The sequence below is a fragment of the Sorex fumeus genome, unplaced genomic scaffold (genome assembly GCF_029834395.1).
Source record: "Sorex fumeus unplaced genomic scaffold, SorFum_2.1 ptg000037l, whole genome shotgun sequence".
In the NCBI taxonomy this organism is placed as follows: Eukaryota; Metazoa; Chordata; class Mammalia; order Eulipotyphla; family Soricidae; genus Sorex; species Sorex fumeus.
This window is the reverse complement of record NW_026606094.1, coordinates 1,387,395-1,404,174: the sequence shown is the minus strand read 5'-3', so window position 1 is coordinate 1,404,174 and position 16,780 is coordinate 1,387,395. Positions and strand designations below refer to the sequence as shown.

The following is a 16,780-nucleotide window of genomic DNA, read 5'->3' as shown; positions in this document are numbered from 1 at the left end:
AATCTCATCTTTAATTCACTGATAACATTTTCAGAGGGGACCCAGCTGGCAGTGTGTGAGGTGGATTGGGGTGTGTGGTGGCATTAGGGTCACGAGGCCCACAGCTAAAGCATACACCCCAGCCCTTTGAACCATCTCTCCAGCTGCAGTGGCTGCATTATGTTTATTTGGGGGCGACGCCCAATCAGTGCTCAGGGGAATTCGGTGGTACTGGGGATCAAACGTGAGTCAGCACACAAAGCATGTGCTTAGCCTCTACAGCTATTACCCTGCTCCTCCCAATGATTACGTTTTCAGAAAGTTAGACTCAATCTTACCCATGATACAAAATTTAAAAGACTCAGAATGTCTTTTACTAGTGGCATTATGAAGAATACAAGGAGTATCTTTGTAGCTACAATTAGCCACCACATTAAAAATGTCAGAAGTAGAACAGGAGGTAAGGTGCTGCTTGCACCCTATGATCCCGTTCAAATTTCCTGTACCACGTAAGGTCCCCTGAGCATTACCGGGGGTCATTCCTGAGCAGCACCAGGTGTTAAGTATGATTCCCCACCCCCAATGTCTATATTTATAGTGAAAAACCCCACTCACACATACTTCACATTTTAAATAAGCTGTAAGCAAAAGATTCGTGAGCATTAACACACCCTAGAGTTGTCCTACTTGGAATCTGAGTACCTTCAGGCATGGTGAACATTTCCCAATTCTTCCCTAATGTTTTACAACCAATGTTAGACCCATCCAGGCAGCCACATATGTATTTTTCTCTTTTTGGTTTTTTGGGCCAAATCCAACTGTGCTCAGGGTTTCCTCCTGGCACTGCGCTTAGGGGTACATAAGGGGTGCCGAAGATCGAACCCAGGTCAGTCACATGCAAGGCAAAGCACCCTACCCGCTCTATCTCTCCAGCCCCAAGGCACCCGTAGTTTTGATCCCAGAATAAGGATGGCAACTGAAGCTTCAGAAAGGTAATGACCGATCTCCTGAAAGGGAACTGCTGTTTAGTACCGCTCCCTTTGGGAAGAACTACTGCGGATGTAGAATCAGAGTGACATGCACACATGCAGCATGGTGATGTTTCCCTGGTTGGTTTCTAATGCCAACGAATGCAACTTAAAGCTAAACAGACACTAATCGTTGGGAGACAAGTCCCTTTTGGTCTGCTTTGAAGTGTAACACTAATCCCTAGGCTCAGTGGGAGATTGTTGGGAGAGCAACACCTTTGGTCTGCTTTGTAGGGAAGCCTGTTGCAATGTATATCACAGTTCAGTATTTGTTACCTGGAGACAGGATGTTTCTGGCAAATGTGCGGTGAAGGAAAAACGTTTGTTCTGATGCCCCTGTGTATGCAACCAGTGCATTGCACTCTCCCACCACCCTCCTCAGCCTATATAAAGACTTGATGTTCCTCAATAAAGGGGATCTGCTATATAGGGCCCCCACCGTGCTCGTGTGCTTATTTCTCTTTCCTGGAGGAGGCGGTGGCAAGGATTGCTTTTTTCTTTGGACCTCTCCCCTTAGCTGGAGGGAAGCTCGACCCTGTCCTCAGGACCCTGAGCGGCTGCCCGTAGAAGACCCCAACTAACATGGTGAATTTAGAGGAGCACACAGAAAGACATTCCAGAGCAGATGTTTAAGAGTGTTCTTCTCAGTATGAACGATTCTCAAGCAATTAGAAATTGAGCTTCCATTTGACCCAGCAATACCACTCTTGGGAATATATCCCAGAGAGGCAAAAAAGTATAGTTGAAGTGATGTCTGCACTTGTTTGTTCATTGCAGCACTGTTTACAATAGCTAGAATCTGGAAAAAACCTGAATGCCCAAGAACAGATGACTGGTTAAAGAAACTTTGGTACATCTACACAATGGAGTACTATGTAGCTGTTAGGAAAGATGAAGTCATGAAATTTAAATACAAGTAGTACTAGATGGAAAGTATCATGCTAAGCGAAATGTGTCAGAAAGAGAGGGATAGACATAGAAAGACTGCATTCATCTGGGGAACATAAAGTAACAAAATAGGAGACTAACACCTAAGAATAGCAGAGTACCAGGTTTTAAGTACCAGGAGGTTTACTCCATGGCTCGGAGGCCAGCTGCACAAGCTGGAGGAAAAGGCAGCTCAGATAGAGAAGGGAGGACCAAATAAAGGGTGTTGGGAGGATCCTCCCAGGATGGGAGATGTGTGCTGAGAGTAGACTCTAGACCGAACATGATTGCCACGCAATGCCTCTTCTGCAAACCACAGCACCCAAAAGGAGAGAGAGAACAAGGAGGAATGCCCTGCCACAGAGGCAGGGTGGGATGGGGGGTGGGAGGGATACTGGGATCAGTGGTGGTGGAGAATGGGCACTGGTGGAGGGATGGGTATTCGATCATTGTACAAATGTGCAATGAAACCCAAGCACAAAAATTTTAAGTCTGTAACTGTACCTCATGGTGTTTCACTAATAAAAAAAAAAGCAATTGCTATGCCAAAAAAAAAAAAAAGGTAAATAAACTTTTATTTTAGATAATATAAATAGCTGCACAGAACTCAGGAACTAAAACATTACCAGAAATCTTCAAAGCCTTCCAGAGACTCCCTCCCCAATAGTCTCTCTTTTTCCTCTCCGCAGGCAGTAGCCCTGTCCTGAATAGTTTATCGTATCTACATTTCTAAAATAATTTTATCATTTATGTGTATATTCCTGAAGAAACTGAAATGATAAGTTCTGAAAATAAAATGCATATTTCTTCAACACCTTTTTGGATTAAAATAGATCACTTTGACTACATTTCTCTATAACATGCCAAATTTTAGTGCAGAATATTTTTTCATTATTTTCTTTTAATTAAGGCACTGTGAATTATGGAATTATTCATAGTTGAGTTCCAGGCATATAGTGTTCTAGCAACAATCCCACCACCACAAAAAAAAAGAAGTGTGTTCTTCAGCCTTTGACACTTGTGGAGTAGCATGGGTTATGCATACTGGTCCATTTGACAGGTATTTGAATTGTTTTGGGGCTACACCCAGAGACGCTCAGGGCTTACTCCTGGCAGGCTAGGGGGACCACACGGGATGCTGGGAACTGAACCTGTATTGGCCGCGTGCAAGGCAAGCACCCGAACTTGGCAGTTCTAACCAAGGCATTATGTTGAACAACACGGAGGAAGAAACAAAGCTCTATTTCCGCCTCACCCCTGCAGCTGTCACCCGCCACGCACTCACCTAGTGACTTGCTTGTGGAAGTCTGTAAGCTGTTTGTGTGTCACTGTCACAGCTCCCACGGTCGTCTCCTTTGGCAAACCTTTCAAGGAATTCTCTAACCACCGACAAAAAGTCTGCATAGAAAGAAGAGTTTCTGAATGGTTTACTCAGCTGAGCTCCTACAAGGAACACTGTCCCCTGCAGGATGTCTGTAGATGTCCCTTGCAGATGCTCCCATCTTTGAAGCAAGAGAAGAAATGAACAAAAGCACTCTCTTTCGGTCATCCGTTCAACTGCTGGGTTTGAAATAAACAATGTGAACTGCCCTTCAGAAGGACAATGCACGTCATTTCAGATCGTGCCCTTCTACTCTGGAACACAAGCCCCAGACGTGGCGATTCTGTTAAATTTCTTAAACTTATGCAATAAGTCTCGGAACCAGGGACTGGGAAGAGAGTACAGTGAAAAAGGCTGTACTTTCCATGCAGTTGCCCTGGATTCGATCTCAGGTGCCCTACACGGTCCCTTGAACCCTGCTAGGAGTGAGCCATGAGCAGGGCCAGGTGTGGCCCCAAATGAAAAGAGTTCCGAAGTCAGTCAGAGCAGGGAGGTAAACGTGCGAGAGTGCACACACGTTACTAAACCAGAATCTCGGATTTTAAGGCCAGCTTTCAGCCAGTCTTTCTCATGCAGCTCCTATATCATACCTGCCTATTCTTTGGGCTAGTAAATACTTTCGCTATTTAAATAACTGATTACTATCTGCGCATATTTTCTTTGTGTCTCTCACTGTACAAGCTGTCCCTACCATGGCTTGCTTCCTTCCTCTTCAAACTTAATTTTCTGAATTCTAGTCTTCTGGGCAATTCCCCTCAGCTTAGTGGCTCGTCTTTGAGTCAGCTGCAGTTTTTATTGACGACTTTCTTAAATAGGCTGTGTATTGGGATCAGTTATCAGCTGCAAAATAACTCGAATACTTAAGTTGTTACACAGTTCCTCATTACTTTTCATCCTAAATAACAGACAAGCACAAAAATGAATATTCCACTCTTTTCCAGAATACCAGAGTCAAAGAGTAACAAGTGTGTGCTCTCTTTCCTGAAACTGCCGGAAGGGAGGCCTGAAGGACTGCCACCAATGAAATGAAGCTGGAGATGAGATTCAGGTGTGAATGTGGCATGGGCGGGGAGAGAGGCGAGGCCATGGTGTACGGCATGGGCCTTGTACATAGCTGACCTGGTTCAGTCTCCAGCCCTGCATATGGTGGTCCTCTGTAATGCCAGGACCTCTTGAGCACAGAGGCAGAGGCCGGCATTATCCCACCCCATTCCCCTAGATGTACGCCAACTTAACACTTGTTTCTGGGGTTTTCTGTGGATCTGAAGATAGCACACTTTAACTATATTCATCTGTGCATTCTCTGAACAGGTCTTTTTTTTTCTTTCTCCTTTTTTTTTTTTAAACAGCTTTGCTTTGGGGCCACACTGAGTGGTGGTCAGGGCTTACTCCTGGCTCTGTACTCAGGGACTACTCCAAGTGTGCTCAGGCGACCATATGGAATCAACCCCAGGTCAGTCATGTGCAAGGCAAACGCCCTCAACAGGCCCAGAAGAGCTCTTACATTAAGTTGCAGTCCTCGGGCCAGAGAGAGTTCGATGCGCTGCAGCACATGCTTTGCATGCTGGAGGCTCCAATTTGATCCTTGGGCACTGTGTGGTCACCCAAGCACTGCCAGGAGTGACCCCTGAATATCAAACCAGGAGCAGCTACGTAGGTGTGGCCAGAAAACTTAAACCCAGTTGAAAAAATCATAGGTCCCATTCTCCCCCCCCACCCCCCCATCTACATCTGGCTCTGTGCTCAGGGATCACTCCTGGCAGGCTGGGAATGGAACCCAGGTCTGGTGTGTGCAAGGCACATGCACAACCTGCTATACTCTGGCTCTGATCCCACCAATCCTGTTTTTTCTTTGTTTTGGGGCTACCCCCCATGCTGCTTGTGTTGGGGAACAATACGTGGGGCCAGAGAAAGAACTGGGATCAGCCATATGCAAGGCAAGTAGCTCACCCTCTGCACTATCTGGCCCCTTGTGCCAAAAGTTTCATGCAGCCAATGCCAAAAGATTCTGTTCATTTGGCTCAGTAATTAATTACCTGACAATACTGGATATACAAGTGATAAAGGATCTGGTTCAAAAATCTCAGGACCAGAGAGAGCGCTCAACGCTTTGGGTGAGGCCGTGGAGAGATAGTACAAGGGTTTAAGCACTTGTCTTACATGTGGCAGAACCCAATCTGATCCATGGCACTGCATGCACTTGGGCCCGACTACAGGTGGGGTTGCTCCAAACAACAGCAACCCCCATTAAAAACAAAAACAAAGGGGCTGAATGAAGCAATAGCACAGCGGGTAGGGTGTTTGCCTTGCACGTGGCCGACCCGGGTTCAATTCCCGGAATCCCATATAGTCCCCTGAGCACTGCCAGGGGTAATTCCTGAGCACAGAGCCAGGAGTAACCCTTGTGCATTGCCGGGTGTCACTCAAAAAGCAGAAAAAAAAAAACCAAGCTGAAACGGGACTCAAATCCAAAGGGTATAACTTACAGTCTAAATAAATGGCTAGTTTTATGTATGTTCAAAAGTTCTGGCTAGATTCCTGAGGAATGCAGTGCTATCTAAGGACCTTCAAGAGAACAAATACTTCCTGAATAATCTGCAACGCTATTTAACCTGTATCTGAGCATCTCTCATAGGTGCATAAAGTTCTCACTGGGCACCCAGGCAGCTGAGCTCATGCGAACCACGCGACAGCGACATCAACCTACATTCAAGACACCAACAAAAAATGGCTATTCTATGAAGTCTTCACCACTAATCAATTTAGCAATCTGCCTAAATTTGGTTTCCTGGGCACACATCAGGCAGGGCTGGTTTAAAGTTATGATCAACTTCAAGAAATGGAAATTCAGCGACTGTAAGAGTAGCAAGGATTATTAAGGATGGATGTTATGAGAGAGCCTCACCGGTCTGTCAACCTGCATGATCTCCCAGAGCACTTCGGCCACGTCTGGTAGTGTATAGGGGGGGAGGCAGAAGCAGCACGTGTGGAGCAGCTGGTTTACGAGCTGTTGGCCAAGCTGGTTCATCACTTGTCCAATCAGTTCTTTCCGTAATTCAAAGTCGTCTTCATGCTGTAAGAAAACAGAAGCAAAAAGGAAAATGCTCATCTCAGCTTCCTAAGGATCAAGGAACCCCTTTTCCTTTAGTAATTCCGATTTCCTGGGAAAGAGACTGGAGACTATATACTTCATGGAATGGTTAGATGTACACCGTCTAATAAATATGCTGTCATTAGGAAGAAAAGACTAAGTCTGGTATTAAGAAAATGGTTATTACTTCAGCTGAAGCTACCTTAACCCTTAGATTTTTTTTTTCACAGAGAAACAAATATTAATAGACCAAGGGTGGCAATTTTTCTTCACCCACTTTTATTGTCTTTGAAATACCATAAAATCCTTTTCTATTTATTTTTAATCCCCTTTTGTTTTGAGGCCACACCCAACATTGCTCAGGGTTCACTCGTGACCCTGTGCTCAGGGGTCACTCCTGGTGGGATTGAGTCAGGGGACCTATATGGGGTGATGGGGGATTGCTTTGGGCTGACTGGTGCAAGGCAAGCACGCTGCCCACTGTACCATTTCTCTGGCCCTGCTCTTTTCTTTTCTAAAACTGGAAAAAAACAAAACAATAGCTTATCTTTCCCATCAAAAAATATTTTCTCACCTCTGCACAGATGTACATATATATTGGGTTAAAAAAAACTCAAACAAAAACCCTTAACTGACTTTCAAGCCCGTGGAGTGGATAGCTCAGTGGTTATGAGTGCCTGCTTGGCAAGCGTGTCCTGGCAGCTCTGGGGGGACCAGAACACAGGGCTCATGCGCAAGGCAAGTGCTCTACTGTGGAACATCTGCAGCCCTTACATGCAACCGACTTGTTCACCGGTCTCCCACACCTTCAGTTCTACTTCACATCCAAACAATCTATGAAAATGTTGTGTACCATAATTATTCCAAATAAACAGAGATCTTTATGTCAAAGGTCTCAACTAACAGGAGTGTAAGCTTGATCTTCTCCAGTCACGACTGATATGCTTTGTTAAGACTAGCTTCCGCTCTCTAAGCTACCCAAGTTCTACCTTTATTTTATGGCCCCAATGAGGTCCTTATATTTTTGTTGTATTTTTGGGCCACATGCGGCGATACTCAGAGGTGACTCCTGATGCTGCACTCAGAATTATTTCTGGCAGTGCTTGGGGGACCGTATGGGATGCTGGAGATCAAACCTGGCTCAGCTCCATGCAAGCCAAACACCTGACCCTTATACTATTGCTCTGGCCCCCAAAGTCCTTACTCTGAGAAAACAACCCCAGCCCACTCTGTCCAAGAGCTTTCCCCCCTTTCATAGAAATGACTTTCTTTGCGTGTGTGTTTTGTTTTGTTGGGCCACACCCGACAGTGATCAGCGGGTCACGTAGGATGCTGGGGTTGAACCCAGGTTGGCTGTGTGCAAGGCAAGTGCCCTACCTGCTGTACTATTGCTCCAGCCCTCACAATAGACTTTCAACACTCATCTGACAATCATTGTTCTTATTTTATTTTTTCATACCTGTTTACCCCTACAGGATACCAAATGACCTGGGGACAGAGAGAACTTGAGAGTCTACTACAGATTACAGCACTGTGAACAAGTTGTCTTAGACCCAAACAGTTGATAATTTAGCAAATGACTTTCCCACACGCACGCACGCGTGTCCACACTACAGATCAAAATCATTTACTCCAGAAAAATGCCAGTTATGAGAAGCTGCAAAACAGACCAACATAATGTCCGTACGTACATCATTGGCTACTCCTGTGTGGATGAGGTCTCGTAGGAATCTCATGACACTACAATTGGCATCCCGGTGGTCGAGGGTGGTAGAGGCAATGGCCCACTGTAAAATAGGAATGACCACTTGGCTCCTCAGTAAGGTGACAGGGCTACGTTGAATAAACCTGGTGCAAAAAGACAAGTAGTGTGACAAGATTAGGCAATGAGCGTAGCCAGGAGAGAGGTGAAAAAGCGAGCAAGGAACAGTAAAACGATCAGCAGTGGCTGCCAGGGAAGGAGGGCAGCGAGTGGGGAGGGTTGACGAGGTAGAGCACAGCAGCAATGTCCAGCAACTTACTCAGAATGAAACTAACGATGGCTAGATGTCCCAACACACCTGCACAAGTCTATAAAACATGCAATACCAAAAGTGAATCTATTATATAAACTATGGACTTTGGATAGTGATGATACGTCAGTGTAGATTTATTAATTCCAACGTACCATTCTGTACAGAGATACTGACAATGGGAGAAGCTGTGGTACTCGGTAAATTCCCCACTCAATTTTGCACAAAACCCAAAAGGGCTTTTTATTTAAAAAAAAAAAAAAGTCTCTGGGAAAAAACACGCAAAGGAAGTAAAAGCAGCTCTGAGCACCGACGGGTGTGGCCCCCAAACAAAACAAAAATAAATAAAGGTGGGGGTAGAAGGGAGTGGTGGAAAGCATGTTCAACTGGCTGCCATGGCACACCCTTCCCCCTCCCGCCCCCACCCCCCCAGCCCAAAGCTGGGAACAGCACCTGGGCACTGCCAGGTGTGGACACCCTCCTGCCACAACCTCCAAAACAGAGTGTTTTTGCTGTTTACTGAGTCTAGCATTGAAACTACAAGACTTCTCAGATCATTTTTTCCAGTTACATCTCAAACTTATGTCTCCAGTTGACCATCCAGGTAAAGTACAGATCTAAAGGATTAATTTTTCAAGACACATCATGAAAGAAGAAAAAAAAAGTTGACAGCTATTCAACAGTTTTCTCATATCAACTAAAAAAGTTTTATGGGGAGAATGGAATGATAGTAGTGGGTAAGGCATTTGCCTTGCACACTGTCAGCCTGGGTTCGATCCCAGCATCCTATATAGTTCCTTGGGAGTACTGTCAGGAGTAATTTCTGAGTGCAGAACCTGGTGTGACCCCCCATCAAAAAAAAAAATTTAGACGGACAGCTCAATTGCTGGAGTGCAAGTTCTGCACATAGGGGGTCTGGTTTTAATCCCCAATACCACATGGACCCCTTGAACATGTTGAGTGACCCCTGAGCACTCAGCCTGGCAGCAGGACTTGAACATTCTTCATAAAAGAGAAAAGTTGGGGGCTGGAGCGATAGCACAGTGGGGAGGGCGTTTGCCTTGCATGCAGCCGACCTGTGTTCGATTCCCAGCATCCCATGTGGTCCCCTGAGCACTACCAGGAGCAATTCCTGAGTGCATAAGCCAGGAGTAACCCCTGTGTATCGCCGGGTGTGACCCAAAAAGAAAAAAAAAGAGAGAGAGAAAAGCTTTTCTAATTAGCCCAAGATGTAACAAAAGTATTCACCATTTCAATCTTGAGATAAAAAGTCAAATGCTAATTTGTATTGACAAATGATTTTGAAGTATATCGTATATATTGTACACTGGAGCTGGAGAAAAAGTAGAGTGGGTAGGGGGGGGTCTTGCCCTGCAAGTGACCAACTGGGGTTCAATCGATCCCCAGCATCCCATATGTCATCCCCCCCCACCCCGAACACCACCAGGAGTGATTCCTGAGTACAGAGCCAGGAGAAACCCCTGAGTATCACCAGGTATGCCCCCCAAATCAATTATTAATATATATAGTATATTTGAAAGTTGCTACATATAACAGCAAACATTTAATAGCTTATTTATTAAAAATGCTTTTAAGTTCACAACTGATTTAGTTCCAATTTCTATCAGCTGATAGAAATCCTGAGAAGGAATGAAAAAACCCTAGTAACTAGTAAAAAGGATTTTAAGTAGTAAGCGGGACGGCAAATTCCATAGGGGTAAAACTGGCAAGGGAAGTTCCAGGTAACTTTGCTTGAGGGGAGGGGCCTCCCATGTAGTGATCAGGGGCCCCGAGGTCACTCCTGGAGGCCAGTTGAAGCTAGTAGTTGAGTGAGAGAGCTGAGAGGACTGTGTTGCTTGGGCCAGGCTGTGCCAGGGGCCATCAGGGCCACACCACATGGTGCAGGGACTGAACCTGAGAAAGGGCCATGTGTAGGTGTTATAAGCCCTGTGCTACCTATTCCATACTTAGTAACTTCTAAAGCACCTTCAATTTCTAAGACACCCCACTCTAAAAAAGGGGTAATTTTTCTTTAATTGTTTTTTGTAAGGAGACATAAAATAAAGAGGTTAAGTTAGGAAAAAGAAACAAAGGTACAGGGCCCTCTACAGGAGTTAGTCAGACGTCTATAGTGCGCTGTGCAGGCTCCCTGCTCACACTCAGCTCCTCTTCCTCACTTATGGAATATTCGGGTTCACAACTGAACATCAGGTTCTGAGACACTGCTGCACTGACCTCATCTGACTGAGGCGTGAGACAAGAAGACGAAGCAGTGCTAGGGATGAACAAAGGACAGGGCTGCTCTTAGAAGCACTGACCTGGTGGCTAGCCTGAACAGGTCGTCCACGGTGTCGGGGTGATTCTGCAGCCCGTTCTGCTGTTCCAGGAGCTGAAAGGTGGGGATGCACAGTGCCTGTAACGAAACACACTGTAAGACACATGCTCGTATAGAGATGCTACAGCATTTACAAGTGTTAAATATCAGGATGAATACAAAGGACTTTCAGAAGGAAGACACCGGTAGAAAAGAAAAGAAGTGAGAATCAGCTTAAGAACCAGAAGACGGGGCCGGTGAGCTCAATGGGCATGCATAGATCTGGTTTGACACCCACAACTGCAGGGTCCCCTCAAGAGTTCAGCAGGTTTGCACGGGTCTGGGTTCCATACCCACCACTGCAAGTTCTACTAGGTGTGACCCCAAAATCCAAAACAAAGACAATCTTTCTCAGCTGGTACAAATTTCATGCATGAAGTCCACATTTCAGAAAGGGTTGAAGGGAACAGATTTTGGTGGATGAAAATGGTACCTCAGAGTTGTAGATGAAATTTTAACATTACTGTAATAAAACAGTAATAAAACGGGAAGACAATGTGGTTAGAGAAGCGTCATACTTTAACTCCCTAATAAATATAACCTCTCGTAGCTAGGCGGGAGGAGGCAGCACAGTGTCAGTCTTGTCAATGTTTGCACTTTAACTCAAGACCATCTTTGCTAAGGAAACTAGTTCGTTGTTTTTCAGTCAAGAAATGAAAAAAACAGAATCCAGCTTGGGCTCAGAGATCCCTCAGTGTACATGCATTTGCCTGCCTCCCCCAAACTAGATCCAGAGAGCGGGAATCAGGCACCAAAATCTTAATGGGATGGTCTCACCCCCCCCACCCCCCCCACCCCCCCAGAGAACAGTCAGGACGTTTCTACCTCCCAATCATATGGAAATCAACTTATTAGGAAGTGGGAATCATTAGGAAGTCAACCATTAGGAAGTGGGAAAGGACACACACACAAGAGAAGTAACAGCGAAGAAAGAAACACTGCCAGGCCTTGAGACTCCCCACGCCCGTATCCCCAGACACACACCTGGAGCATGTCCAGCAGCCCCTGCCGACAGCCCTCCTCCATGCCGTACTCATCCACAAGGATACTCCCCAGGTACAGGAAACAGGAATGCTGATGTACATGGTACACATTCACCATCTGCCAAGGGAAAAATCAACTAGTTCAAACTCTGTCTCTTCTACTTAGCCACTGGAGCACAAAAATGGTTAATAGATAATGCTCTACAAAGAAGCACAACAATTTCTCAGTAAGCTCTGGTTGCAAAAACAGGTGCTATAGTTTCATGACCTGGGATTTTGTGAGTTTTTAAAGAACAATTTAAATGTTCTTTAGTTTTATTTTAGTCTGTGGGGGCCTACACCCAGTGGTGCTCTAGGGCCCACGGAATACCAAGGACTGAACCCAGGGCTCTCCCATGCAAAGCATGTGATCTTGTCCCCTGTGCCCTCTCCCTGGCCCACAGTTTTCATTTTTAGAAATGCTGCAATATTCCAGATATTTTCACTTTATTTTCTGTCGGGGAATAATTTTATCTTGTCACATGTGCTGACCTTAGAACACAATTTTGATAGAAAGTGCTATGCTACTCTACTGGGTCGGTCACAGGTTGATCTTAGCAGAAAAAAATAAAGAAAGAACATCAAAGTCATGAATGTGTCCTCCACCAGCAGAGGGACATTAAATTAGAACAGACTGCCCCAGACTGTATGGTAGTGAAAGATACACTTGACTAGACGCAGATGCAAATCACAGCCTAAATGCAAAAACAGACTGCTGCAGTGGGTATAGTAATGTAGGAAAATACTAAAAATTTGTGGCAGTATTTGTTTGTATAAACATAAATTATGAGCCAACCAAATGTAGGATTTTAGGTGGGATAGCTGTGCTAGCACTGATACCAGTGGCAGGACACTGCCCGAGGCTGAGCTCTCACCCCAAGAGTGAGATAGAAGGGTGCAGAATTTCAGGGGCACTCACTGTCAGGTTCAGCCACAGAGAGTAAGCCCCCTTCAACCCGCACGCTTGGGGCTGTGCTCAGGTAGTGCGGGTGGCTTTCTATTAGGTGGGTCTGGTCTAGCCTACAGCCCTGCAGTATTTTTCCTCATAGCACAGGAACAATGGCTTAAACGGCATTTGCTCAGAGCCCTGTAAATAAGGAATTGGATGTGCAATGCCTCCCTTAATTTTGTGCCCAGTATCTCCCTGGCCTGAATGTAGTGTTAGTTCTGCCATTAGTTTAGCAGCGACTCGTATCACTTAAGTGACCTAAGTCTTTAGTCATAGGCCACCCACAAAGTAACTTCTTACCTTGAGTCACAGCATCATAACTATACATTTTCAGGATGATTAATAACTGACACGAACAATGGAAAAGATGGAAGAAATCCTTTTAGGACAAGAAACAGCGAAACTATGGATTTGTCAAGAGTTTTTAAAAGAATTTACTTTAGAACTGTTTACCAGTGGCCTATGGGAGATGAGCACTAAGCTCACTCAGGAACCTGGTGCTACTACAGCCTCTTTCCCAAAGAAAAAAACCCATAGAAAAAAAACACACTTACCGCGGGCACAGTCACCTCTTTCAAACATTTAAAATTCTGTGTTTAGTAAGTACAAGCATGTTTCATTTCCACTGCAGAGTCTGGCTTTAAAGGCAGCGGTCTCAGGGCTCTCTGCACACCCATGTCCCCTGGGAGAACGCACCTGTGTAACGAGCGGCTGCAAGAGGGCAGCAGAGCCTTTGCCGACACAGCGGACGGCAAAGCGGAGACACCTGCAGCAACGCTCCACAATCCGATTATCAGCCCGATGCTTATTCAGAGTTTCAGACAAAACTGGCCAGATCTGAGTGCAAAGCGAAAAGAACAGGATGAACGGGTGGAGAACTGCTCCGTGCTGGTACTACACCTGCTGGTAAAAAAACAAGCTTTACAGGAACAAATGTGCTCGATTCTGATCTGAGTGCATATAAGTGGTTCAGTACATGATCTTCCATTAAAACACAATCAGTTTTTTTTTTTTTGGCTTTTTGGGTCACAACTGGCAATGCATAGGGGTTACTGCGGGCTCTGCACTCAGGAATTACTCCTGGCGGTGCTCAGGGAACCACATGGGATGCTGGGGATTGAACCAGGTCAGCCACGCACAAGGCAAACGTCCTCCCCACAGCACTACCACTCCAGCCCCCACAATCAGTTCTAAAGCAGGAGCGGGAAAACTTCCTGTGCCATTTGGATATTTATAACATTCTCGTATCACACAGTATAGGCGGTTAGGCCACCAACTGATGAGAAGCACAAGCATCTGTCCCATCATGTATCAGGGAAAGAACACATGATTTTATGGGTCTTACACGGCCTGGAGGCTGGACATGCCTCCCCCTGCCTTAAATGAAGCACAGAGATTCGATTCTTTAGACAAGGAAGAGCATATCTAACTTCACGAAAAAAGACTTTCTTTTTTTCATCCAATTAGAGAATTGGATGAAAAAAATAGTGTAAGTTACACAGTAATAGTAAGATGAAGACTTTGAACAGAGGATGAGCATTACAGAAATAGCAACATTTCACATTGCTGAACACTTAATATTCGCTGTTTTTCCCTCAAACCAAAAGAGCAATTCTCATATATATATTTCATATTTATGTATGCATTCATAGATAGATGGATCATAAGGCTAATTTCTCTATATTTCTGAACCTCCAGAATATTTCTCTACAACCTGTTTTCTTTCCTTTTTTAAAAAAACTGAATCACCATAAGATATACAATTTACAACCTGTTTTCTTAATATTTAAGTAATTTTTACCAAATCTAAAATTAGTAACATTTCAGCAGCTGACAGGTGTTAAATGTACTATTTCTTAAAGCTAGAAGACGGCTCCTTCTCACTTAGTTACCCAAAAGCTTATAAGAAAAGGTAAGCTGGCCTGGCCTACGAGTAATCAATCAATCAATAGCACTTACTTCCTGTATGACTTTTTGGCATGGATGAGTCTGTCCATTTTCCACAATGGGATTGGTATGTCTGGAGAAAAATAACAGGCCAAAATAGTGAAAGAAGAGTAATGTCATCAAGAGCCCAGAGTTCTGGCCACTTCCACTAGAACATGCAAACTCAACCAACTCTGAAACATGGGCTGGGTCCACCACAACTATTTGTCAAGAGATAATCTCTTCCCAAATTAAAACATACATACACGGGTTGTGTGAATCTACTTTAAGAGGCCAAGCACTGCTTCACTGGTAGACTAAGAGACAAAAGCTGCAGGAACTCTCTTGGGTCTAGGCTGAACCCAAGAAATATATACAATATGCATCTTCCCACAATATATCAAATCCAACAACCATTTGTCTAGTTTCTGAATCCCCCAAATTTGCTGATTTTGGGTCTCCTAAATGGTATTCTGGAGGTGGTGTTTTGGGTAGGTGTCCACTGGCAATTTTTGCCCCACCTGGCAGTGGTTCAAGCAAGGACCTGAGGTATGAGGCACCTGGGATACCTGGCCCAGTCTCCAGGGCTGAGTTGGTGATATGTGGGGGGATCTGGGGGTGCCAGGAATTGAAGCATAGGAAGCATGCTATGTTAGCACCTAATCATTATCCTATCTCCTCACTTCCAGAATACCCTAATTTAAAAATAGAGAAGGGGGGGGGGAAGCTCAACTGAAACCTAATACACAATACAATGGGGGAGGGGAGAGAGATGTTCTCCAATTATATAAGAAAAGCAGTGCGCCAACTCAAAAAAAGATATAAGGAATAAGTCAAAAACCTTACCTCTTTGTTTGGGTGCCAAACCAAGTAAAACCCAAAACTCAAATCTTTTTCCCTACAAGCAAGCCTCAACCACTGAGTTACATCCCCAGCCAACAATACCTGCATTTTAACTTAATCTACATAGGCCTCCAATGAAATTATACTTTGATACTAGCTATACCTCTGTTTCTTTCACAAGAATCAAATAATTCCGTGAACATTGTCATCCAACTGTATGCCTCTTATTATTACTATTATTTTGTAAATTATTAGGCTTCTATCGAATTTAAAGGAGAATTATTTGACTCAAGTAAAGACTTCACTTCTTTGCACCCATACACACTACATAGCAACGGGTCTGAGAACATGGCCCAGAGCAAGTGTCAGCTTCAGCATTCCCTGGCACTTACTAAAAATGAACATTCTTGGGCCCTATAATACCTAATCATCACATATATGCTGCATGTGAAGCCCCACTCCTGCGTTTTGCTGAGACCTCTAGGTGAGTGACGCATGTCAAAAAACTGAGAATCACTAATATAGAGATCAAAATAATCAACTACATTTTTAAAGGGTTTCTGGAAAAAGGTCTACCATGAACAAAATCTAAGACCGCCTTTGCCCCTAACTCCAGCTAACAGAATAAACTAGCATCCTGACAGTCACAAGTTTAAGAAGAACAAACAAAAAGCCACCTACTTAATTTTGACACATAACCATTTCATACATGCTTGTGACTACCCCAGGCAGGCATGGAGGCTCCTTACCTAAATATCACTGCGAGGCGATCTAAGAACACAGTGGGGTCTGATGACAGGCCGTTGCTGGGCTCCTGAGACAACAGCTGGAGACAGACAGAAACATCAGCTGTGAGAGAACAGACGAGCAAACACTGCCCACAGAAGTCTTTATGCATCACTGTCCATCCCAATCTGGTTAGGTCCTTAGAGTAGATTCCTGAAAATTACCTAAATGGTATAAACTTTTAAATTTGTGCTATTGGGGCTGAAGTGATAGCACAGCGGGTAGGGCGTTTGTCTTGCACACAGCCGACCCAGGTTCGATTACCAGCATCCCATATAGTCCCCTGTGCTACTGCTAGGAGTAATTCCTGAGTACATCGCCAGGTGAAACCCAAAAAGTCACCAAAAAAAAAAAAAAAAAGCAAATTTGTACTACTGGGGCCATAGTCATAGCACAGTGGGTAGGATGGCTTGCCTTGTACATTGCCGACCTGGGTTTGCTCTCGGGCACCCCCATAGGGTC

The 16,780-nt window shown here is 44.7% G+C and overlaps 1 protein-coding gene across 3 annotated transcripts in view; it reads right to left on the bottom strand.

The window, feature by feature from the left end:
* The window catches only part of TNPO3 (transportin 3), an 85,671-nt gene that overhangs the window by 6,031 nt on the left and 62,860 nt on the right, over positions 1-16,780 (bottom strand). For all 3 annotated transcript variants that reach the window (XM_056117989.1, XM_056117988.1, XM_056117990.1), the window contains 8 exons: positions 16,282-16,358; positions 14,723-14,783; positions 13,460-13,600; positions 11,777-11,893; positions 10,737-10,831; positions 8,098-8,254; positions 6,221-6,388; positions 3,220-3,332 (listed from right to left, as the gene is read on the bottom strand). In XM_056117989.1, the coding sequence (XP_055973964.1) occupies positions 3,220-3,332; positions 6,221-6,388; positions 8,098-8,254; positions 10,737-10,831; positions 11,777-11,893; positions 13,460-13,600; positions 14,723-14,783; positions 16,282-16,358 (929 nt within the window). The remainder of the gene's footprint in view (positions 1-3,219; positions 3,333-6,220; positions 6,389-8,097; positions 8,255-10,736; positions 10,832-11,776; positions 11,894-13,459; positions 13,601-14,722; positions 14,784-16,281; positions 16,359-16,780) is intronic.